This window comes from Sander vitreus, chromosome 15, assembly GCF_031162955.1.
Source record: "Sander vitreus isolate 19-12246 chromosome 15, sanVit1, whole genome shotgun sequence".
Taxonomy (NCBI): Eukaryota; Metazoa; Chordata; class Actinopteri; order Perciformes; family Percidae; genus Sander; species Sander vitreus.
The window spans coordinates 26,647,961-26,672,725 of record NC_135869.1 but is presented as its reverse complement, the minus strand read 5'-3'; the positions used below and the strand labels follow the sequence as shown (position 1 = coordinate 26,672,725).

General features: G+C 42.1%; 1 protein-coding gene across 1 annotated transcript in view; it reads left to right on the top strand.

Annotated features, from left to right (window-relative positions):
• Positions 1 to 24,765, top strand: part of usp43b (ubiquitin specific peptidase 43b) — a 123,869-nt gene that overhangs the window by 69,462 nt on the left and 29,642 nt on the right. Inside the window, exons 7-9 of the mRNA XM_078270617.1 lie at positions 7,767 to 7,929; positions 12,890 to 13,001; positions 24,167 to 24,270. Coding sequence (XP_078126743.1) covers positions 7,767 to 7,929; positions 12,890 to 13,001; positions 24,167 to 24,270 — 379 coding nt within the window. The remainder of the gene's footprint in view (positions 1 to 7,766; positions 7,930 to 12,889; positions 13,002 to 24,166; positions 24,271 to 24,765) is intronic.

Genomic DNA, 24,765 nt, shown 5'->3' with positions numbered 1-24,765 from the left:
AAACAAACCGGTTCTGCTCCCTTGTGTTCTCTCACAGGCCTGAAAATGTATTTCCACTCACACACTGCTTGTTGTGCCTTTAAAAAATATGACTTTTAGTCCTTTAATTATGTTGCTGGCTGCCCCTGGCTGGTCTACATGCCGGCACAGTCTTTCCTGAGTTCTCACTGGCTCGGACTGCGGGGGTTGATATGGAGACTTTACATCACCACTCAACACTTTTCTGTGCACTTCAAATTGTCTTGTCTTTCACATTTACATGTTTACCCTGTGATAATACATGTAAGATATTGTCATCTTTAAAGGAACATCCACATCTTAAAAGCAACATTTAAATCTTTAAAGTAACATCCACAGCTTTAAAGCAACATTGACATCCTTAAAGGAACATTTACATCTTTATATTAACACCTACATATTTAAAGGTGCAATATGTAATACTGTCAGCTAGTATTTAAAATAGATACTGCAGTACAAATTCAAAATACTGGAGAGAGTCGTCTCCCCCGCCCCCCTCCTCCCCAGACTCGGAGAAGAAGTTCACGGAGGTTGCCAGGCTGAGACCCCAGCATCCACAACAATGTTGCTAGACGCTTGTCTCACGTAGCCAGACATTACTCCACAGCACAGCAGAGTAGCTAACGTTAGATGCTGGCTTTTTTGGCTTAGAATTACGGTAGGAGGCGCTAAAAACACAACAACCTCGCCGTCCTCTCCACCCGACGGACAGACACACTTCCTAGGCTTAGAATTACGGTAGGAACCACTAAAAACTGTCCTCTCCAACTCACGGGATTTACAGCCCCCGTCTCTTTGCTTAAAATAACTCACCGTTGTCGGCTACGGCCGCTGAACAGGTGGTCCTCCGGTAACGTTAGCTAGCAGTTAGCGGTGTTAGCCAGGACCAGTCGGGATCACTTTACTTGACTTACTTTAATTGTTTTTGCGAGTAACCACCTCCGGTACTCTAGCTATATAATTCAATGTGAGTACACAAATGTTGAAATGACATAAAATGCTCGTCCCTTGTAGCCGTGATAAATTAGCCTGAAGCTAATGCTTAGCTACCTGTTCAGGAGGAAAATAGTGAACTCTGCGTCCTTTTGGGCTCTAAGCTGTCTCCGTCTTTCAAATACATCTCCAATATTTACCCGGGGTTTGTTACGTCTCTGGTCACGCAACTGTTAGAAACATGCCGTTTTTTTTTAGGTTGGGTAAAATCAATCTCCGTTGATCCTGTTCGTTTGTTTGCTGCTTTTATGGCTGTACTAACGTTCCAGCTGTAGCGCGCTGGGTTTATGTTTCTACAGGTATATCTGGCAACCCGGCCTGGCTGTCAAACTGGGCAGTTGATACCAACACACAGGCCAAAACACAAACAGACATTCCTTCGCGGAACGGAAATTTCTCACACATTGTGGTACAAATCTTTTTTTGTTATTTTTCAGCTCCTTTACACCGATGTGACACACAGTAGTCAAGCCTCTCAAAATACCACACACACACACGTGTGATGAGTTTTTCATAAATGCCTCCACGACGTGTAACGTCAGACAGACAATCACAAGCATTATTAGAGCTTAGTGGAAGCATGATGTATGCTTATTGGCTCACTGACGATGATGGGATTTACTCTTTATGTATTCAAATTTGGTATTGAATTTTTTCCATTCTCGATACCATGGAGGAGTGTTGAAGTTCGGTACCCAGCCCTATCCACTTACCTCTCAAACGTTGCACCGTTTCATGTGATTTAATACCTCTCCTCCCACTTCCACCATTTGTTCTCCTTGTCTGATTTTTTAAGGCAAAAAAATGTAGCAAACCCAAAGTAATGGGATACCAAAAAGGCAGCATTAGCTTATTTTAATACTTCACTTAAAAGAACATTTTACTTTCCCCGATTGATAAATGATAAATATTCTACCAGCCTTTTTTAAATTATTTATGGACATTAATTAAATATTAACTTACTTAATTTGTTTTTATCTCAACTACGGCACATAAGTATTTTCTGCCTCGCTGTTTGTTATTACTCAAAGCTATAAAATCAAAATAGCATAATAAAATGTCTTAATGTATAAAATGCACCTTTTTTATTACATTCTTTTCTGTCCAGTCACAACAGTGATCTGTAAGGCTTTTAGGCTGTCTGGCGCCATTAAAAAACGTGATCTTTATGCCCTGAGAGACTCTTAATCAATTATCCACAAATGCTTAAATGAAAGTAGAAATCTGAGCTTTGTGGGTTAGATATGAGGCAGAATAACAAACTCTCATCAGGGGTCTCATTAAAACTAAGCTTGGTAATCTAAGCATGTCTATGTGCAGTTAAGGAAAAGTTATCAGTGTGGAATTATGTCCTTAGGTGTAAATTAAGCCACACGGGGAGTCTGAAAAGAGCAGCGTCCTGATTGCTTAGCAAATGCAGAGCTGATGCATCTTGTGGGCAATTAAGGCAAAGGATTTGGGGTGAAATCTGAGGGTAACCCTGTTTTATTACGCTTCAACGTGCACACTTGTGGTCAGTTTCCTTGTTACTCGTAACACACTTGATTGGTTGAATTTGACTGGCATCCATTCAGTAGATTCTGAGTTAGGTTACCCACACAATTAGATTGAAAACCTCCCGATGTGGAGGGCTGTTAGAGGCAGTGAGAGGCACTCAGTAAAGAGCTGTTCAGTGTCTGCTGGGAATGAAAAAAAGAACATACATGTGGATCTTGCCAAAGGCAAACCAATGAAGACGTAACCTTCCCTCTCCCCACTCCTGACTCCCAACCTCCCTGCTGTAGTCTTCGGAGTAATCTCTTACATCATCCTCTTACCACTGCATCTATCACCTCTTCTCTGCACACTAAAGTTTGACAGTTTTATCTTGTAAGATCATGTTGGGTCACAGATATATTGACTCTGCATTGTGGCTCTGACTCTAGTCTCGCATTGCCAGATCTATCTCCACAGCGCTGTAAGGTCTGGCAACACCACAGATACATTCTGGGATAGGAGAAAAAAACTGCTCTGGGTTGTTTTGCATTTCTTTTAAACCAATCACAATCGTCGTGGGCGGCGCTATGATAAAATAGTCTCAGGAAGGAACGTGTTGTGGTGGAACATTTGCGCCACGCAAAAGAAAACGCCACATACAATATCGAATGAAGTTAACTGTTCACACAATACAGTAACGTGAGCTATTTAAGTTAGCTCAATACATTATTAAACGTAATTTTCTCTTACCAGTGTATCTCCGTGTGTACTTCATCCACAGCAATCCTACCAATCAGTCCCAAAACATCCCAGTTAGAGAGGAAATGACCTAAACATATTCTTTGTAAGTCTTTCCAATCATTCCCAAAAAGAACCAAGCAGGCCTGCCCTGTTGCACCATCCCAATATTCTTTAAACGTTTTCTATTCCACAGAGCGGACGATAAAGGGGTAAAGCCTGACAGCTGGCGTGTGAGCCTGGCCCATGTATTATGTTTAGAAGCTAATTATAGCCCTGTATTAAGTAATATTAAAAAAAATCAATCAATCAAAATAAGCTTAAGTCAGATAACATGATGCATGTGTCAGTAGAACCACCTTCTTCGTTCAGAGACCTTGAGTATGACTGTGCAGACAGCTAATGGGATTGATGGGGCGAGGGGGTGGGGGAGTGGGGTATTGTAGCTGTGGGTAGAATAGATCTCTTTAGGGACAGAGGTGTTTAATTATGGGCTTTCGCATAGTCTGGCTGTGTTTAGTCTGGCTCATTTCATTTGACAAAGAAAGAAGCCTGAGAGTGCAGAGGAGCGATGAGATCACAGGCTTCCTGCGGTTTCTTAGAATTAGATTGAGGCTTTTTCAGAATAAGAGATCAGGATCAACTACATACAGGTATGTAGGCTAAACACAGTTAACTTTTGGTGTGGTGTTTTGTGTGTGTGTGTGTGTGTGTGTGTGTGTGTGTGTGTGTGTGTGTGTGTGTGTGTGTGTTAGCCAGATATGGTACTGTGTTTCCTGCCCAAGGACTACAGATGTAAATAAGCTGATATTCAATTGAATTTGCTTTATTAGTATGAACAAAAAAACAAACATGTTTTTGCCAAAGCAGCTTACATAACATTCATATCATCCAGGGCCTTGGTTAATATTATAATACACTAAACTACAAAACAATTACATTACACAATACCATTCAATTTAATATAATTACTGTACAATACTTTACAAATCTGTAGCGTACTCTGGTACAGCTAAGAAGATGTGCACTGTCCCTGTTAGATAAACATATAAATAAATAAATAAAAATAAATTTTTATAGATGTGTTGTGCTGGAATTGCCATTTTCATAGCCATTTATATGCCATTTTATATAGCTCTGGGAATTGTCTGACAGTGTTAAAACACATCCAGGCAAGCATACACAATCTCAAACTCCATACCATTATTCATCCTGTAAACAAGGTTAAAAAAAAAAAAAAATGACAGGAGCCTTGAAAAAAAATGTGTCGAAACAGTGCCGTTTTTGACAGTGAGCCATAAAAAAAAAAAAAAAAAAGGATTTTATAAGTGACGAGAGGCAGGTCTCCTCCCCAGCGCTCTGCATGAATCTTAGCGGGACAGGCCAGGAGGTGACCTCTGCATTTTACTGCTGCTATATGAACACGTTTCGCCGGCCATTTAAAAGGATACTTTACCCCATAAATCATTCCCCACAGCTATCGGAGTTCGCTGCTCGTGTAAATTATTGCTACACGATTCAAGCAAGTTTTATCACTTGCTTGGTTCGAGCGACGTTAATAAATGAAAAGCTGTGCATACTCATCATAACGCTCATTCTCAGAGTCAAGACACTGCAATCAGACGGTTAATGTTAAAGCTTTAGTGGTTTACATAAAGACTGATTAGTTTGGAATAGGTCTTGGCTTTCATACAGTGCACAGCTTAACGTCCTCACACCTCAGTTATTTCTGTAAAGGCCCTCACACAGCAAGGCGCGCGAGCGACCGTCGCCCTAGTTCTTGCGGTGTCCCGAGCAGTCTCCACGCGTCGGCGTTACGAAATCTGATCAAAAAACTGTAGTAAAGAAAGAGCGCACACAAAAAGGCTCTTTTCACTTTTCATCTACATCTCATTTGGTCAATCCAAAACACACGAGAGCTGTCGTTGGACTGTTCCTTCTGAAAAAACACAGGTTTGAACGATTGGATTAACTATTTTGGCACTTTATGTCCATAATATGGCAAACGTTAACATTAACGTTAGTTATATTGATTTCAACACTGACATGTCTTTTAAAAGCGAGCAAGCAAAGTCTATTTTACATAGCACCTTTCACAGACAACAAAACAAAATAAAATCCAATATAGGCAAGCAACAAAGCAAAGAGAAAACGCCAGACAAACATGTATAAGAACAAATAAGACACCAGGTAGAATAAACAAAGAAAACAGACATAGGTCACAAGTTTGCACATGCTACCTAAATGCCTGTCTACATACCTATATATTACAAAATAACTTATATCCTATAATGTGACATTTAATATAAAGACCGTAATGTTAGACCTCTCTCTCTCTCTCTCTCTCTCTCTCTCTGCACCGCTTAACAAGAGGAGGGAAGTGCCAGCAGACACTTGCAACTTTGCAAAGATCTCAGTAACAGGATGCTCAGCAGCGGCATTTGCTTTGTCAGTGATGAATCAGGCGTCAGGTGTAAACAACAGTGTTTAATGAAACGTTTGGGGAGGGGGGGGGGCACAGCCACCAGGGTCAATCAATACCTTCTCATCTGTGTCTGCGCGTCCAATTTACCGTATGAAATATCACTGTGAACTTCCCAGAGGTTGTCAGCTGTGTGAGGAGAGCGGGGTGCTGCTGACGTCACGTTACACGAGGATCTTATAATCTCAGCTTTTCGCTCAGTCAGTCACACTCCTCGGTGTTTATAGGGAGGGGGGGAGGGGAGAGGAGTGGTGCTGCACGGCACCCAACCAGGACGGTATGTGTGGAGCAGAAGCTGCATCAGATAATACCTCCTGCTGAGAGTGCAGGCAGCCATTGGTCCATCTGTTCTCCCCTCTGAATCACTGTTCCCCAAATAGAAAGCTGCTGTCTCACCACTTTATACATCTCAATTCTCCTCCTCGCGCTTTGTTAGAGGTGTTAAGTTTAATGGTCACACTTTTAGTGCATGGAATCATTTTCTCGACGTTTCAAGGAGAAAATGTGAAACCGGGTTCAACATTAAAGTGCTTGTATTATGCTCATTTTCAGGTTCATCATTGTATTTAGAGGTTATATCAGAATAGGTTTACATGGTTTAATTTTCAAAAAACACCATATTTTTGTTGTACTGCACATAGCTGCAGCTCCTCTTTTCACCCTGTGTGTTGAGCTCTCTGTTTTAGCTACAGAGTGAGACATCTCACTTCTGTTCCATCTTTGTTGGGAGTCGCACATGCTCAGTAGCTAGGTAAGGACTACTAGCCAGTCAGAAGCCGAGTATGAGGGCGTGCCCTGACAGTACCTAGGTAAGGACTACTAGCCAGTCAGACGCAGAGTATGAGGGCGTGCCCTGACAGTAGCTAGGTAAGGACTACTAGCCAGTCAGAAGCAGAGTATGAGGGCATGTCCTGACAGTACCTAGGTAAGGACTACTAGCCAGTCAGAAGCAGAGTATGAGGGCATGCCTGACAGTTCCTAGGTAAGGACTACTAGCCAGTCAGAAGCAGAGTATGAGGGCGTGCCCTGACAGTTCCTAGGTAAGGACTACTAGCCAGTCAGAAGCAGAGTATGAGGGCGTGCCCTGACAGTACCTAGGTAAGGACTACTAGCCAGTCAGAAGCAGAGTATGAGGGCGTGCCCTGACAGTACCTAGGTAAGGACTACTAGCCAGTCAGAAGCAGAGTATGAGGGCGTGCCCTGACAGTACCTAGGTAAGGACTACTAGCCAGTCAGAAGCAGAGTATGAGGGCGTGCCATGCTAGCAGCTAGGCGAGCATTATAACGTGTGTTCCAAAGTGACCACGTTTGTCTCTGAAGTAAAGGCTGGACTACAATAGAGCTGTTTGGAGCAGTTTGTGAACAGTGTTTTCTGTTGGAGATGGTAAGTCCCTTTGGGGGGGACTTTGGGCTTTTTCACTTTGTAAACCTATAACATGCACAAAAAAGATATATACAAAAAAGAAAAGGGAAAAAGCCAAAAAGCATAATATGAGCACCTTAAGGGTTGCCCGATGGCCCGGGGCAAGTAAACATAACAACCCACTCGCCTGCTCGGGCATCATCGTATCATAAATGAAGTTCTAGTTCCCGTGTCCCCGTCGGAGATTGCTTGTTGAATGATTTGATGTGAATGTGTCTATGGCCAATCAAGAATTGAGTTGGTGCGTGACACTTCTGACGTTGCTTTCAAGGTTTTTGACTTTTTGGGGTTTTTTTGGCGCAGTTTCTGACGCTTTTTGGACGCTTTTGACAGGGTTTTTTTTGTATAGGGACCAGTAAAAAATGAACTTACTTGCCCGACTGTACAAGTCAAAATAAAACCTTGTTGAAGCCTGTAAAATAACATGCACTTCATGCTGTCAGCTATCTTTTGCTGTTTACCAGAAGAATGTGAAATTGGTGCTCGATGATCAGTATGAGCAGGATTTAGAAAGAAACAGTGATCGTATCTACTGTTTGTTCTCTTCTCTCCTCTCCTCTTCCCATGACTCATTTTAGTAGCTTTTTCCAGTTAGTTCTCCGTCTCTGATATTCTCCTGTGGTCCTCCTCTGCCAGGGTACCATCACAGCCTCCCATCCTCTCCGTACTCCACCGGTCCTGAGGGTCAGAGGTTACCTTCATCTGGGACGATGTCATCAGAGTTCCTCAACCAGGGCGTCCCTGCAAAGATTCTGCTGTTGGTGTGCAACGCTGCAGGGACAGGCCAACAAGCTGTGAGGTACTTATATCAAGTGAGCCTTTGTGAAACTGTTTGACCTCTCTCTCTCTCTCTCTCTCTCTCTCTCTGCACCACTAAACAAGAAGAGGAAAGTGCCAGCAGACACTAGGGTGACCAGACATCCCGAAACATGCAGGACAGTCCCGAAATCCAAGCAGTTGTCCCGAATCCCGAATCCTTCCCTAATTGTCCCGAAAATTAGAGCAAAGTTTCAAGAGTCGACTCTCGAGTAGTTAAAAAACTGTTCATGGTGATTGAATCGTCCTGCAGCCAGCTCCCGGTTCGGCAGATGGTCCGGGGCGCTCTGCCTGCGACCCGCTTCCAAAACGTTCCGAAAGTCCTCCTCGTCTCCAAAATAAAAGCCCCCATCTCCCGTCGGGAGACAACAGGGTGGCATCACAGCTGAGGGACACCACAGTCTAGGGTTGAAATACTTAACCAAAGGTTAATTACAAAAAAATACAACCTTTTTGTCCCCTTTTTATGTTATAGAGTAGATGAAGAGAGCACAAGTTACAGCCATGAGGCCAGGGAACGTGGACGTGAAGGCAGCCACGAGAAGTAGTGATTGGATTGGATGTTGCTGATGTTTAAGGGCAGTCATTGTGTTTGGTTTATTTGTTTCATAATGACACTAGAGGTCATGATTTTAACAATTTTTTATTTGTATTTTCGGGTTTACATGACAGACAGTTGAATTCCTGAATAAAAATAATAAATCATTTTGGTGCAGAGTTTTGAAATTCATGATCTTTATCTTTTTAATAAACTGTCTGTACACTTACAAAGTTCTCAATGCTTGGGTTTACATGTAGGGACCCTCATTATGCTACCGTAGAAGTGTGGTGATATTTTGAGCCTCGTTAGTGGTGTAGAAATAGAGATTTCTTTTTACTTTACCCTCCGCCCCGACGACTAGCGTTAGAAGCTAATTAGCGGTTTGCGATTAAACTGGTCACATTCAATTGGCATGAAAACAAATCCCAGAGAACGGTCCACTCAGTTTGTGTTATTAACCCCTAGGTTCATTTTGCGCCGGATTTCTCCTTTAATGTCACCAACGTGGTATTTAAACAAAACAAAAAACAAAGCGGCATAATGGCTCCAACAGGCTTTATTTAGATGGCTAATTGTTAGTACATTAACTCTATTCCAGCTCTCGTTCCAGCTCTATTTAAACATACTAACGATTTCAATATGAAATAACCATCTAAATAATGGCTTTTTAACTTTTTGCAAGAAGAGTGCCTTGGACCTTTCTTCTTTTTTGATTGATCTTTTTTTCGGTCATTTAGATTTTAGTTGGCTTCACTGTTAACAGCATCTCAGCAGATCAGTCCACATTATATCTCGCCTCGCTCTGATGGCGCACATCGAGGTCATGTTAGCTCCCTGTTACAGAGAGGACTCGCGTCTCACTGTGAGATGAGTTTCAGACCAAACGAGCGTGGAATCTGACATCTGGCAATGTATATAGAGATCAGGCATCCGTCTCCCTGGCAGTCCAGGGGATCAATATAGGTGAGCTCACCAACACGGCTGTGGGGAAAGTCCAAATCCCATCCAAGTCTCGCTTTCTCCTTCAAACGCCTCGCCGTCGTTGATCAAACCACCCACCCACCTCGCTCTCAGCAGATGACAGCTGGACGACTCGTCTGTGCCAAAGTCAATGACATTGGAGTCGCAGACTTTTAGTGTCTGTCCAAAAAGCATCACAGGTACATTTCTGAAAGTCGGCTAAGTGTGAAAAGCTCTCAGTTTTCGTTGATTTGCCAAAACTGTGAAACCAATAAAAAGGCAGTAGATAGGATTAAATGAAGTGTCACACGTAATGTGTGAAACCTAAAGTATCTATCTATCTATCTATCTATCTATCTATCTATCTATCTATCTGTCTATCTTTATGTCTGTCTATCTATCTATCTATATATCTATCTGTCTATCTATGTCTATATATCTGTCTGTCTATCTGTCTGTCTATCTATCTATCTATATGTCTGTCTGTCTATCTATCTGTCTGTCTGTCTGTCTATCTGTCTGTCTATCTATCTGTCTATCTATCTATCTATCTATCTATCTATCTATCTGTCTATCTATCTATGTCTATATATCTGTCTGTATCTGTCTATCTATCTATATGTCTGTCTATCTGTCTATCTATCTATCTGTCTATCTATCTGTCTGTCTATCTATCTATCTATCTATCTGTCTATTTATCCATCTATCTATCTATATATCTATCTATCTATCTGTCTGTCTATCTGTCTATCTATCTGTCTGTCTATCTATCTATATATCTATCTATCTATCTGTCTGTCTATCTATCTATATATCTATCTATCTATCTGTCTGTCTATTTTTGTCTGATTTATTGATTATATGACAGACATTACAAGACTAAACATATCTAATAAACAACATCTAATAAAATATTGACAATAAGAGTGTACTTTTTCTACCACACTATCTATCTATGTCTGTCTGTCTGTCTGTCTGTCTGTCTGTCTATCTAGCCATAAAGTTGAACAAACTATTTGATTTATTCTGGTACATCTGATTCTCAAGTCTGTGGAGGCAGGTGAAAAATAAATATAGATCCCTGCGTGTTAAATTCAGACCTCGAAATGTATTCACTGCATTTATTTCACGGTTGAGTGGGGAGTTGAAACATTCGCTGTGGGAATGAGGAGCTAGAGAGTTGCTAACGCAAATGTTAAAGGCCTTTAAATTGAGCACCCTGAGTCTGTTTGCCACAAAACCACGCGGAATTGTTTTGTCACTCGCTCCATCGCAGCTTCTAACTGAGTTAATTGTACTTTGAAGTCATTTTCCCTCCCGTTTTGTTGTGAATACCGTCTCATGCCATGTCGTGGTCACTGCTCTGCTACCCTTCAGCCGCCACAGAATGTTAATGGTTACCATCCTGAACCCTAATCCAACCGCGCACTCCCAATTACTCTGAGGATCTCTCCGTGGTGGTATCCATGTATGATCAGAATCAGAATCAGGGTTTATTGCCACAGTGAGTTACTTATGTGGAATTTGCCTTGGTATTTGGTACATACATAGTCAAGTCAAGTCAATTTATTTATAGAGCACATTTAAAACCAACCTAGGCTGAACAAAGTGCTGTACAAAGTTATATTATGTTATAAAAACAAGGGAAGACAATAAAAATATAGATACAATGAACATCATACAAACAACAGACTTCTATACAAATAAACTAAGTCCCTGAAACTAAATCATAAGCCAAAGAATAAAAATGTGTTTTAAGACGAGACTAAAGGCAGCTACACACCGGGCCGATAATCGGCCGTCGGACTGTCTGGCGAGGTCGGTGACTCGAGTCTGTTCGGTGTGTTCCCTGCCGTCGTCCGTTGGAGGGGCCGTCGGCGTTCATTTTGGCCGACCTGACGTGCTCAGTCGGAGACAGGGCAGTCGGGACTCACCCGGAAATGGCAAGCGGGATGAGCGTGACTAAGCCTCTCAAAATCTGACAAAAATCTTTTAAACTGACCTTTGTCGATCTGAAATGAAGACAGATTCAGCAACTGCACGGCCTATTTCTCGCGGGAGACAATACAGATTAGCGCCGCCTGCTGTTATGGAGACGTAGTACGTCTCGTCGCTTTGGTGTGTTCGGTGGGACTTTTTTGACCAACTCGGGAGACTGATCAGTCCAACTGCCTTTTCTGCCAACGATCGGCCGTCTGGTTGGTCTGTAACGGCCTTTAAAGATCTCGGCAGTAGAGGAGGACCTAATATGAATGGGAAGTTTGTTCCAGAGTCTCGGGGCCACAACGGAGAAGGCCCGATCCCCCTTTGTTTTCATCCGAGACTGTTCAATAGCTAAAAGGAACTGATTAGACCATCTTAGGTTCCTGGAGGAGTGATGTAGGGTAAGGAGATAAGCAATATATAAAGGGGCCAATCCATGTAACGCCTTAAAAACAAGTAACATTACTTTAAAATCAATTCTATATTTGACCGGTAACCAGTGAAGAGAAGCCAATATCGGGTAGATATGATCCCTCCTTCTGGTACCAGTCATAAACAAAAAAACATGTTGAACATTAATAACTGGTTTCCACCAGTGAATTGCAAGCCTGGTGGCCTAAGTTCCCGCCCACCGGGCCTAGGCCACTGGGTGGGGAGACACCCCATAACCCTGTGCCCCCCTTCTAGCCCCGCCCCTGGCTTCTTTGTGTTTTCAACCATGCCTTCACCTGTTGCAACAGTCCTCTTTCGTCTCCAAATCTGAACGCTGCCGTTGGTCTTTCTCGGCGGTGACGTGAAACTCATCACTCGAACTCCTGCGCGCGAAAGTCGCCGGACGACACCATTTTGTAAACACAGCCATACTGAGAAATACACAGAGAGTTTTGTGGAGCTGGTGGTCTTTCTAAGCTTTGTATCAACTCATTTGGCAATGGCTTGGATGTAACAGACGTTCATTAATATCACAAAGTTAGGCACTAAAGCTTTAAGAATCTAAAAAGTAAATGAAAACGATTAGTGCCCTTACAGATGCAATAAAGCTCACTTTTCATTCATTACCCTTTTATTCCTTCTGATTAATCTAAAGTCTATTAGCATCCCGTCGTGGTTCACTGTGTATGTGCCCCTGTCTTTGTAAGTCTCTTTATGTGCATGCATGCTTACATGGTTTCATACTAATAAACCTCAAGCACACAATGGAGGGCTGCTTCAATTAAATGGGTATTATGGTGAATGTGTCCCTCTTCTCCTCATCATCTACTTTTACTACTTATTATCTCTCTCCGTTCTTCCATAGATATGCCGCAATGAGATGAGAAATATATATGATAATGTTAATAAATAATTACGTTACAATAGGATACGGAGACTTGCGAGCCGCTCAGGGCTGATGTGGAGCAGTTGAGGAGGGGCGTTGTGAGCTGTCATTTTAAACTTTTTTTTCCCATTCCTGTTCAAGGTTTGGACCTCCGTTCCTAATGAGGGAGGACCGGTCTATTTCCTGGGACCAGCTGCAGCAGAGCATCCTCAGCAAGCTGTATTACCTGATGATCAATGGAGCCCAGGCACAGGTACTGGACAGCTGCATATAATAATGTCATCATTGATCCATGTGAGGAAATTCAGCTTTTTCCTTGACTGGACTTTTAGCGAGTAGGCATTCACTGAATCACATACTCAAATTGATATGAAACACATTCTAGGGCTGCTCGATTATGGAAAAAAAATATTTTGGGTCAGTACTATTTGGGCCAGTGCTGAAATCACAATTATGAAACACGATAACTCATTGATTTTTGGAAAGATGTTGCAATTATTGAACTTGTGAAAGAACAGTGAACACCTTGAACTGTGAAATTTCTCTTAATACTTTTCCCGTTGAACTTTTTGAAATTACCTTCAGAACACAAGACAACACAAGTTTACTTGCAGGACGTAATGTGCAAAATAAACGCTTTCCTCGATTATATTGTTTTTGTGATCGTTAGGAGCCAGAATCGCGATCAAAATTGGATTTATTGCACAGCCTTAGCACATTTCAAATGATCTACATAGGGCTGTCCTCGATTTAATAAATCCTTAGTTGACTAACACTTGTATGATTTTGTCTACTTATGGATTAGTTGATTTAATCGACAGATCTGTAAAACTGAGTTTCTCCACAGAGAAATTGTGCAGGCACCACTTTAGATCCTGTGTCTACCAGAGATGTGCTCATACGTTTCTTTGAAATAAGTCTTTCAGCATGAAAAAGTTATTGACCAATCGACTGACGAAATCTTAGTCGACTAAGACCAAATCCAGGAAGTAGAAGCAATGGCATACAGCCATTAAGTCAGCTAGGAGGACAAAAGTATGATTTTTTTACTCAAACTTGGACATCTTACTGAAAATTCTGTCTGCTAGAGTGTGGGAATTCATTATTTATGATTATTATTTATTCTTTTTTTTATTTACTGCATCACAACCAGAAACCCCCTGGACCAAAGTTGCACCTCAGCCCTGCTTGTAAAAGGAATATTTAATAGCTGTGTCGTGTGGGCGGGCTTGTTTTGAGCACCGGCTGGAGGCGGAGAGCGGACATGGTTCCTTCCTGCACCTGTTCCAATACTGTGTTTATTGGCTCGGGACAGAGAAAAGCATGCCCACACAATGGCTCTGTGCGGTACAGGTGGGAGAGCTTAAAGTGCCAGCTGGAGGCAGAAAGGAATTGGTTTCCTCTCGCTGCTCACCGGACCAGCATTTGGTTTACTGGATTATTACACTCGCTCACTGACTCACAGAGCATCACTTACAGTCTAAGGGCCCTATCTTGCAGCACAAAGCCCGACCCAAGTGTCTTTGCTGGTTTAAGACCGACGCAGTTGTCAGTTTCCCGTCCAGCGCCCATGTCGTTTAAACAGCAAATGCACCTGCTCCCATCTGTGGCCCATGGGCGTGCTGGTCTTACAGGGAGGTGTGTTCAGCTGAATTCTTTGCGTATTGCTATCTTGAGGCAGCGGGAAGTGATCACGCCATTGACCAACAAAAACCTGGTCTGAAGTCAATGGCGCAGCATTTCATTGTTATTTTAACAGAGCATTAGTAAAATGCTCCTAGGCTCGTGCACAGCGTGCACACACTATGCTTGTTACACACACAGGGACGCACAGCAGCACACATACAGATTACAAATAAAAATATTACGGTGCAGATCCTCCATCATAATAGCAATGCTCCAAGGTCCAAACGCGCCTGGCTTTTAAAGGGAATGGGAGATGATCTCTGATTGGTTGATTGCATGTTACGCCCCAAAACACACCTCTGATTAATGAAGACACTAAGTACAACCCTGTTGAACCATGCGCCCGGCGCACAGACTATTTTTCCGCCGTCAAACTAGCAAAAGTGGATTTGGACACGCCCTAAACGCACCTGCGCCATGCTCTTCACGCCGTGCACTTAGATCGTTAAAATAGGGCCCTAAGAGTAGTCACTTAAATAAATACAATTCTTAGGGACTGTATGAATATTATTTGTATGTGCAGAGGAGTTAGAGAAATGGTAGTCTCGCATTGCCAGGGCTTCCTCCACAGTGCTGCGGAGGAGAGTCTGGCTAGTCCACACAGCATTCTGGGATGGGAGAAAAACGTGCTCTGGTTTATTGGCATTTCTTTAAACCAATCACAGTCAACTTGGGCGGCTCTAAGCTCCTCACGGTGCTTCTGCTAAATAGCCTCAGGAAGGAACTTGTTTTGGTGGAACGTGTACGTTGAAAGTAGTTTTAGTGGTGCAACAGAAAACTCAGATTGGACAGATAGTCTAGCTAGCTGTCTGGATTTACCCTGCAGAGATCTGAGGAGCAGTTAACCATAGTCCTCACAAATCCACCGGAGGTTAGAACGCCAACACAAAGAAAGAGGAAGGAAATGGATATCCGGCCGAAATGAGGGACATCCAGCGGAATTTCTGGCGGCACCGGAGCAATCCCAGAAATGAAACGTCATCCATGTAGACTAGTCTAAGAGAGACAGAGAGACACATGTAGCTGTTCTCTCCTGTCATCCAGACCATTTGTTTTGTGTGTTGATAAATGGAAAGAGTTTTCGAGAGCCCACTATAATACCGTTGATTGACTCTGTGCCACGCTCATGTTTATGCTAGGGGAGGGAACATTACTTTTGTCCACTCATCTCTCAGTTCAGCCTGCTGCTGTGCCGGTCTCTGGCCCTCTCCCCTCCTAAGTGTTAGGAGGGGAAAATGAAGTTAAAAAAATGAATACTATGTTTAAAACAAATCCCACATCAAAATAACTAAATAAATACGAAAATAAAATCTCTTCAAATAAATAAACTAAGAAGACGTAGAGAAGTCAAACAAATGAAATCTACAGTAGATTATGCCTTATATATATTATTATCCATTTAAAAAAAATCTCAACTCTGTGTTATCTTTACATTATGATGTTACTGTTATACTGTTATATATTTATATTGATTTTTAACCAATTCACGATACATCCCTAGTCTGAAGGTGAGTCCATGGCGGGCTTCCATGCCTACTGTAGCTACAAAGAATCACGGTCGGGTGGCTTGTTTACCTTGCCGTTGCTGTGTGACTGTAAAACTATTCAAACATGAGCCGTACTGTAATGATAGAAATGCACACAGCACACCTTGCTGGAATGCGCCCTTGCTGTATGTCACTGTAAAATCAATTATTTACTTCACTCAAGCCAAAGGGTCCGTTTTCTTGCTTGTTTCTGCTCACTCGCTTGCTTGTACTTGCCTGTCCTTCAGCATATGTTTGTGTGCAGCAGCATGCTGTTCGTAATGTAGCCAAACAGATTTCCAATCAGTGTCTCTGCAGACACACAGCTGCAGTAAAGAGACTTATAGAGCATGGGTTGTACACAAGGAAACTGTTGACCAGCTTGCTGCATAATACTCAGTGCTCTTTAAGGAAGTGCCAGAACAGAGAGGAAGAGAAGAGTCAGGTGCAGCGTCTTCAGTAACTCTCTCGGAGATCTGTAGTCTCCTTTTTGTGCCCCACACTGTCAGCCATTTAATTAAAAGTGGGCTCGTACAGTATAATTTGCCGGAGCCTACCTCTGCCAAGAACGGAGCAGATGTTTGCTCTAAATCTTTCATCTCAACAGAATCCGTAGTTTTGCAATGAATTACACTCGCAAGTGGATGTTTCCGCTTCTGTCTAATTTCAGCTTCAGCAAAGACGCAATACAGAAACAGGACAACACGGCCTCTCTGACAGCCATTTGTCCCGTCACAGACATCGCTTGACATCTTGGCTGGCTCGATGTTCACCAAAGCACACCGAGCGATATAATACGCTACAGCACACTGATGGCTGCACATTCAGCGACAGCACTTATTGTAACAGTCAGACAGCAGGAACACCTTCTCCAGACTTGTGGTGCAAACTCTGAAGGGGCACTAAACTCTTTGGATTTGTTAGGAGAGTTAGTCGGAGCGATGTGGAGCACAAGAATCAATTGTGGTAAATGATACACAGCCCTGATCGTTACTTACACTAACAAAGTGTCTCTCCATACACACACACACACACACACACACACATATACACACAATGCTCAAACTCGTTGTATTCTGTAATGAAACACTGCGCTTTGCATGCGTTGTAATTGGAGATCTTATGCGTTGTCTGGCATAAACAGTGCCAAAAACATTCCTCACTGAACACAAATAGTGATTAACCTTGGACAAAAGCAAGACCAAGGATTTTCTCAAAAACATTACAGACTTTTGAGTCTCCACCGGTGTCCGCCCGCATGCACTCCTCTTGGACGCTGAGATGATTTAAACAGGTTTTCCGCTCCTCTTCTCAGCAGTCACGCTGACAGGGGGTGACTTTGCTCAGAGCCTGACCACATCTCAGATAGTCCTTTGTTCATTTTTTTTTAAACCCATATTCCCATACACTTTTTCTCTTGCATTTTTGGTTTTAGAGAGGTTTAAAAAGCAAAGAAACCACCAACCAATCTCTTTAACCAATTGATTTGTTAAATGGTAGGTAGAATTTCAGTCGACCAAGATTTTCTTTGGTTGAATACAGGCCTAGTGGAAATGTATATGTATGTTATAAAGGATTATTTCTCTGGATTTTGAAACAATATTTAGGGGGAAAAAAGTGTTGGTCTAGGACTCTTTGGGTGGTCTTCACATGCACATACAAGCCTGTCGCTGGAACTCACAGTGAGCCTGTGTCTGAAGTCTGTAATGAAAAGAAAACTTGTTTTGGGTTTACACTTGTCATCTAGCATTCCAGTTTTTTTTTTGTCTTTTTTCATGCAGCAGATAGAAAAGATGATGAATTCTCTGGAAAAGCAACACACGACACCGAAGCCCTACAGGGAAGTTTGATGCCTGCAGCGTTCATAAACACATGGTGCTGAAACGCTGAAGAGATGATAATGTAGTGTTAGTTACACGGCTCTGCGTGTTTACTCAGAGTGAGAGCGAGATGTTATGTTTCTACTATATTAAGTAGTTCTTTACAGAGCCTCTAAAGGGACATGGGCAATTTTGTTTTTTTGGTGCGCACGAGAAACTTTCCAATGCACACAAGATACTTTCTGGTAGGCACAAGATACTTTCTGGTGCGCACGGGATACTTTCTGGTGCGCACGGGATACTTTCTTTTGCGCACAAGATACTTTCTGATACGCACAAGATACTTTCTGGTGCGCAGGAAATACTTTTCTCGTGAGCACGTGAAAGTATCTCGTACTCACTAGAACCCAATCTAAGGCTAGCAAAATTATGCTAACGAAGTACTGCTAACGTAGTACTGCGCACGGGATACTTTCTGGTGCGCACAAGATACTTTCTACGGAGCCCCTAAGGGGACATGAGCACGGCCTTCATGTGCTCACACAAAAGTTTCATGTGCTCACGTGAAACTTTCATGTGCGCACATGAAAAGGTTTTTTGCGTGTGCACATGAAAGCTGTATATTGATGTAGCCTGGGCCATACTGGAGACAGTGACAGCTAGAGAAATGACTACAGTACAGGAGTTAGTTGCACTATATTTGAATCTAGGTCTTCATTATAAGGACATTGCTGCTTTGCTTGCTAGTCGTCACCATTATATTGTTTCGAGACGACATTTAAAATGGATTTTAAAGTCTTGTAATCTGTTCCGGAGCAAGGGATAGCCTACAGCGGTTTGGATCGGGCAATTACTTTCATTTATGAACAGTTTCAAACATCTGGCCAACTCCACAGATATAGGTGGATGTACACAAAATGCATGGAGAATGGATTAAACATAAGGAAAGAGGATGTTCGATTAATTCTCCGAGAACTCCAAGGGGTGTTGAACGGGACATTCTAAACCGCTTAACGTGAAAAAGCTTAACGTGGTTTAATGTACCTAAATAATGATCAATGATTACCAAATTTCTCTCTCATATTGCTCCTCATAACCACTGAAAACTGTCAAAAAATGTAACCCAAAGTCTAATTATTATGGACGTTATCTGACATTAAGCGTTTCTGCTTCACATTTTCAGCAGGGCGGCGGAGTGGCTGTGGGTTGACTCTCCACGGTTCTTATGGGCTTTCTAAGTTTTAGAATGTCCCTGTTGAACTCAGAGTGAGGAGACGGCTCCGTCGCCGAAACTACTTTGCTAAAGGGCCTAATTATATTTGGCTCTTAGACTCTTATGACAAATTGAAGCCTTTTGGCATCTATATAAACTCATCTTTAGCCGCCATCCTTTCTAACCGGAGTTCTTTGCTGCAGTGCTGCTGACTGTGGCACTGTTCATAACCGCGCCAAATGGGTTTCAAAGCGGCGCACATGAAAACCAATCTAAAGTTTAGTTTCATGTGCGCACATGAAAGTTACCTGTGAGCACATGAAACTAAACTTTAGATATTTGTTTGCTCATGTCCCCTTAGGGGCTCCGTAACTTTCTAACTTGCTAACTAAGGCTAGCAAAATTATGCTAACGAAGTACTGCTAACGTTACGTGGCTAAAGTTAATATTTCACATTCACAGCATAAAATCAGTTAACAGTTAACTTATCATTAAGTTTGTCGATGACACTATCAGGTACATTTCGTTGCGTTTTCAGGAAGATGAATACCTCCTCCTCTGCAGCCATTCTGACTGCTACTCAGATTGGTTTCTCGTGCACACAAGAAAAAAACTAATTCCCCATGTTCCCTTTAGTTGTTGCTATGTCCTGCTGCAGTATTTCAGCAGCTGACTGGCACATGTGATACTGATACTTACTGCATATTGCATATGTGAGGCAATAATTCAGAAGTCGTGTATAACTTCCCTTTAAGGGTTATGCATTCCTGTGGGTTCACGTGTTCAGCATGTCAATATTTTCCGGGAATGAGCGGTCTTCTTCAGTGCGCTCCTGTCATCACAAAGATCCTGCTGGATCGAGCTTTCCTCGCAGGACTCGGAGTGGGTGTTTGTGTTCGAGCTCAGCCAGCAGCTACACACTAGACATCGCTGGAACAAAAGAAAATCAATTTCATTTTTTGCAAAGCGCTCCATCACTCCTGAAGCACCTCCAATCTAAGCAGATCTCAGAGTAATATAAGCAGGCTTCAACAGAAGACAAAAAGACATTTGTTCTTTCTTTTTTATTCTCAGCTTGGCTTTCCAGTCCACTCCGATTATCTACGGGTTCATGAATATTTTCTTCTTCTGTTAAATAATACTTTGAATGCAAACACAACTCAAACACTGTGCTTTATGTTGAGGTGCTCTTTGTTTATTCAGGCTGAACTGCTGTGAGCTGTCAGGTGCAGATCTTTGCCTAAATTTCACGATGGCCTACTTTGTTCTCCTGTGTCTGTGCGTTCCTCTAGCCTGTTCACAGCAAACTTGGGAAATAAAGTTAGCCCTGAGAGAGTCAAAATGTGCCAGTGTTTCTATAAACCCACTCCCAATTCAGCATGTTTTAACTAGTTTTGAACAGCTGTCCAAGAGCTGATTGGGTACGAGTGGACAGCAACGAATAACTGTCACTGAAATGTCAACACAGGAAATGTTAGTCAAGTGTTTTAAATGTGTTGGCTTTTCTTTTTCATTGTGATACCAATACCATGTCCCATTAAACCAAGTGACGCTTGCGGTGATTGGCTGCAAGCTACCATACAAATTATATATATTTTTTCTATATCAGGATACAAAAAGGATCAAAGGCAGGTTTCATTTGACTGGAGACATTTTGATACTACTCAGTACTGGGTTATTTCAATCAATACCTTAAATCAGTGTTTCTCAAATGGGGGTATGTGTACGCCTAGTGGTACTTTGGAGTATTGCAGGGCTACGTAAGACTTATTGTCTTGTCTTGTCACAAGACATTTTGTGATTCTAAACATTTTAAATGTACCACTTAAGTGTTTTTCAGTTACAATATTGACAGACACTGATGGCACAGCGTCTGCTGTAATGCTGTATTGTGCCTCTTTTTATAGTTTTTTTTTTTTTTTCCACCGAAAATGTTTTGTGGTGGTCAGGGGGTAGTTGAAATATGTCAAAGGGGGTGTTGTTAAGGTCTGCTCCAAGATCACTAGAGTCCAGCAGAAAGTCCTCAGCTTTCTGTGGGAGGAACGAGTGGTTCAGAAAGCTGATCAAATATTAACTCAACCTGGCCATGCACTTTTTAGTGAATTTTTAGTTATGCCGTCAGGTCGGCGCTATTTTATTCCTGCACGGAAAACTAATCTTAGATTCCTTCAGCCATTAAGCTACTGAACACAATCTATGCTCTTGTTGTCACTAGTCATGTTGCCATCAATGTATCTTTATGCGCATTTTGAAGTATCGCATTAGAAAATGTTGATGGAAACGGCAAAATTCGAAAAAAAACTTCCCTCAAATTACCAAAAAGGTTTTTATGCTTGCTTGAGGTGGTTTTTGCCTTTTTGGAAAAAGAGTTCATGCGCAAAATGGGAGATGGAAACAGCTTTGCCGTGTTGTTGTGACGTAGCGAACATGTCTATAGTCCCGGTATCCATCGGATGGGGAAGGATTGGGATACGGGTCCCATCCAGTGCGCCGTACACCTGTGGCACACGGTGCATAGTGGAGCGCTGTAGCCTGTGCTTCAGCTACATCGGGTATATTGATTGGTTCAACAGCTTGAATCGTACGGCCCTGCACACCGCGTATACACGGCGGTGAACGGTTGTCTCGCTGACACCAAATGTCTCCACAACCCTGGGTTCTGCACAGGTGGCCAACTTGTACAACGCTACCTCTCTCCATTTAGCCAAAAAAACGTAGCTTCTAAACTCTTTGATTTAGCAAGCCGGTTTGCAGTCTACAACCATGCGTAACGTCAACTTGTGACGAAACTACGCTTTTCGTAGTCTAGTTCATTCGCTCTAAACCAGTTGATGGAAACGCTTCGAATCTTTTTTCATTTCATTTTCATTTTTTTAAAGTTCACTTAAAATGTGCTTAACAATTAGATGGAAACATGACTACTGGCATATTGATGTGGATGCCGATTGGTGTTGTTACTCTTTGACATGGATGGGATAGACTAAATGAATTGCCCCTTGGGGATTGATAAAGTCTGTCTGTGAAAGGGGTTACAGTATTTAAAAAAGTTTGAGATCCACTGCCTTAAAGGTATTGAGTATCAATACCCAGCCCTACTCCCTTTGATCGTGGGGGAAAATAACTGTGAGAAAGACCTTCTCCCGATCATCTGATGCCAGTAGTTAAATGTTTGACCTACTCGTCATCGACGCACATCTCATGTTATAGATGTGCAACGTGATTTTCTGTTCTAAGTAGTTCAATGTTTGTAATCACTCTTTGCTGCAGAAGGCCAACCACTCAGCCTGTTTAGTCTTTTGATAATTAGATGAGGCCTAAAGTGCTCTAGGACCTGCCAGGTTGCATGATGGGAAGGACAGATGTTGTTGTACCTTTTTGCGACAGAGAACGATGGTGAAATAATTGCTGAACCTATAGCCTGAAAGATGCTTTTGTCTGTACAAAAAACAACTTGATTTGCTGTCTGGAAAACTGCACATTCCCTGCTTTGATCAAAAGAGACACGTCAGTACTTACACAAACCATATGAAACTCTGCTAAGGTAGTCAGGCTTCTTTTGCACACACACACATTGTATTCATAAAATCATTTCAGCTCACATTTTTATGGTCTGAGGTCTCCAAACTAAGCAGCCATTTTGACTTATCGCAGCAAAGTCATGAGAAATGTTGCTGCTGCTTTTTCGAAAGCCTGAGCTATGTGTTCTCATTTCGCCATCGTGAAACTATCGCATCAGACACACTCAAAAATAGAAGTACCGTTTGTCACAGGAGAGGTAGCCTTTTAAAAGTCAATTGTGTACCCATCTCTTTTATTTTGTACCCTCAAATTAGTCAAAAGGTACAGTTCCGCCTCTTAAAAAAAACAATACTGTAATCTTAAGGGAACATACTAAAAAAGTGTACCTGTAAGTACAGAAATACCTCAATTCTTAGATATATGCAATATCATGATGGATGAGTGACAGCACAAAACTACAAGCAGCTACATTTGCTCATAACTTGTGTTGGTGGATCAGTGTGTGGTGGCAGTGCTTATTTTAGACCATAACAAGACGTTATGTAGGTCGCTAGAGACTACTTAAGCACAGAGGTGCTTTGAGCTAAATGCTAACGTCTGCATACTGCATACAACATGCTCATATTGACAATGTTAACATGCTGATGTAATGCCGGTGTAATGTTTACCATGAGCCGCGGTACACTGTCACTATCGTCGCTCCCATGCTCTGGTTTCCACCGGCGCGCCATCCTCGCTGCCAGGTAGCTCGCTGTTTGGCGCCATCTGCTGTTGTTAATGTATGTCGACATTTAAAAGTCAAGACCCAGCACGTAGAAGGGTACTGTTGGAGTGGAAGTCACCATTTGCTCCCAAAGCTTCTTCTTTTATATTTTATTTCTTCTTCCTTCTGTATATGTACAGTATCTGTATAAATATGCACATATGTGCATACATGTGGCCTACATATTAATCTTATTGCAATATATGTACAGACATATGCGAGTGTACAAATAAGTCTCACTGTTATACTGCAAACTATGTGGGACAAAATAAAAAAAATCACAAAACAAATCCTGTGGAATTAATAAAAACAAAACAAAAGAACCTGAAAATATAAGACAACCCCACATTTTCAGACAGACCGTATTTCAAGTAGAGATGGTCCGATACCATTTTTCTTACCGATTCCGATACCTGAACTTGCGTATCGGCCGATACCAAGTACCGATCCGATACCAGTGTCATATCTTTGATTATGATTTAACAGCTGTATACTACTATCCCTGTATGGCTATGATATGATTTCTATCAGTGACTACGTTTACGTGCACATACAGTAATATTCAGTTTTTTGCCCTTGTTTCAAAAAAGACGATATTCTGACTAAGCTGGCTAATGAAAGTGTAAATATTCCACTATTATTCCCTTTTACATGTAGTCGTGCAAAATAAGATTTTTTCAAAGTTTACCAGCGGTGGCGGACTTTATGGACTGTGCGAACACAGCGTCCCTCTTTCATTCTTCCAACCACCTTCTTGAAAAGGTCGGCATGGTGATGTGTGCGCATATCCAAAAACCTGCTGATATCCAAGTCTTTGATAATGTTCTCAGTCATATACCCTGATGCCATGCCCGTGGCTTTACAGTGATTTTTGTTGTGTCTCTCTTCCAGAATACCAGAGTGCTGTTCAACGTCCGTGTGGTGGGAGGATCAGCGTTCTACAGCTACCTGTCTCCTCAGGACGGGCGGCCGCTCTACCACCCCGCTGTCGACAGGTGAGGGGGTCGGAAATACATCAAAACATCGAGTTATTTCTGGTGGATGGAGGACTGATCACAGGCACACTCAGGCGCACTCCGCTGATCCGCGTGAGCTGAGGTTTCCAAACCCTTTCAGAATAGTCCTGCTGTTCTGGAGTTGTTAATTGATTTTTCTAACTTTTATTGGTTTATTTTGTTCTGCACAGTTTTGGGGGTGTTGGTTTCACTCCGTGTTGACTCCTGAATCCTTCTCTGCAGCTTTGGGCTGTCTGTTGGGCCGTATCAAAGTGAATGACCATTCATGTGACGATGCAACGATTAAGCGACTAATCGATTAGTCGGTCGACGGAAAAATAATCACCATCAATTTTGATAATCGATTGATCGAATGGCAGAAAGTGCCTCTCAAATGTGGAGATGTCCTGCTCTTTTCTGTTTTTTATATTATATTTAACTGAATATCTTTAGGTTCTGGACAAAACAAGACATTTAAAGATAACACCTTGTACT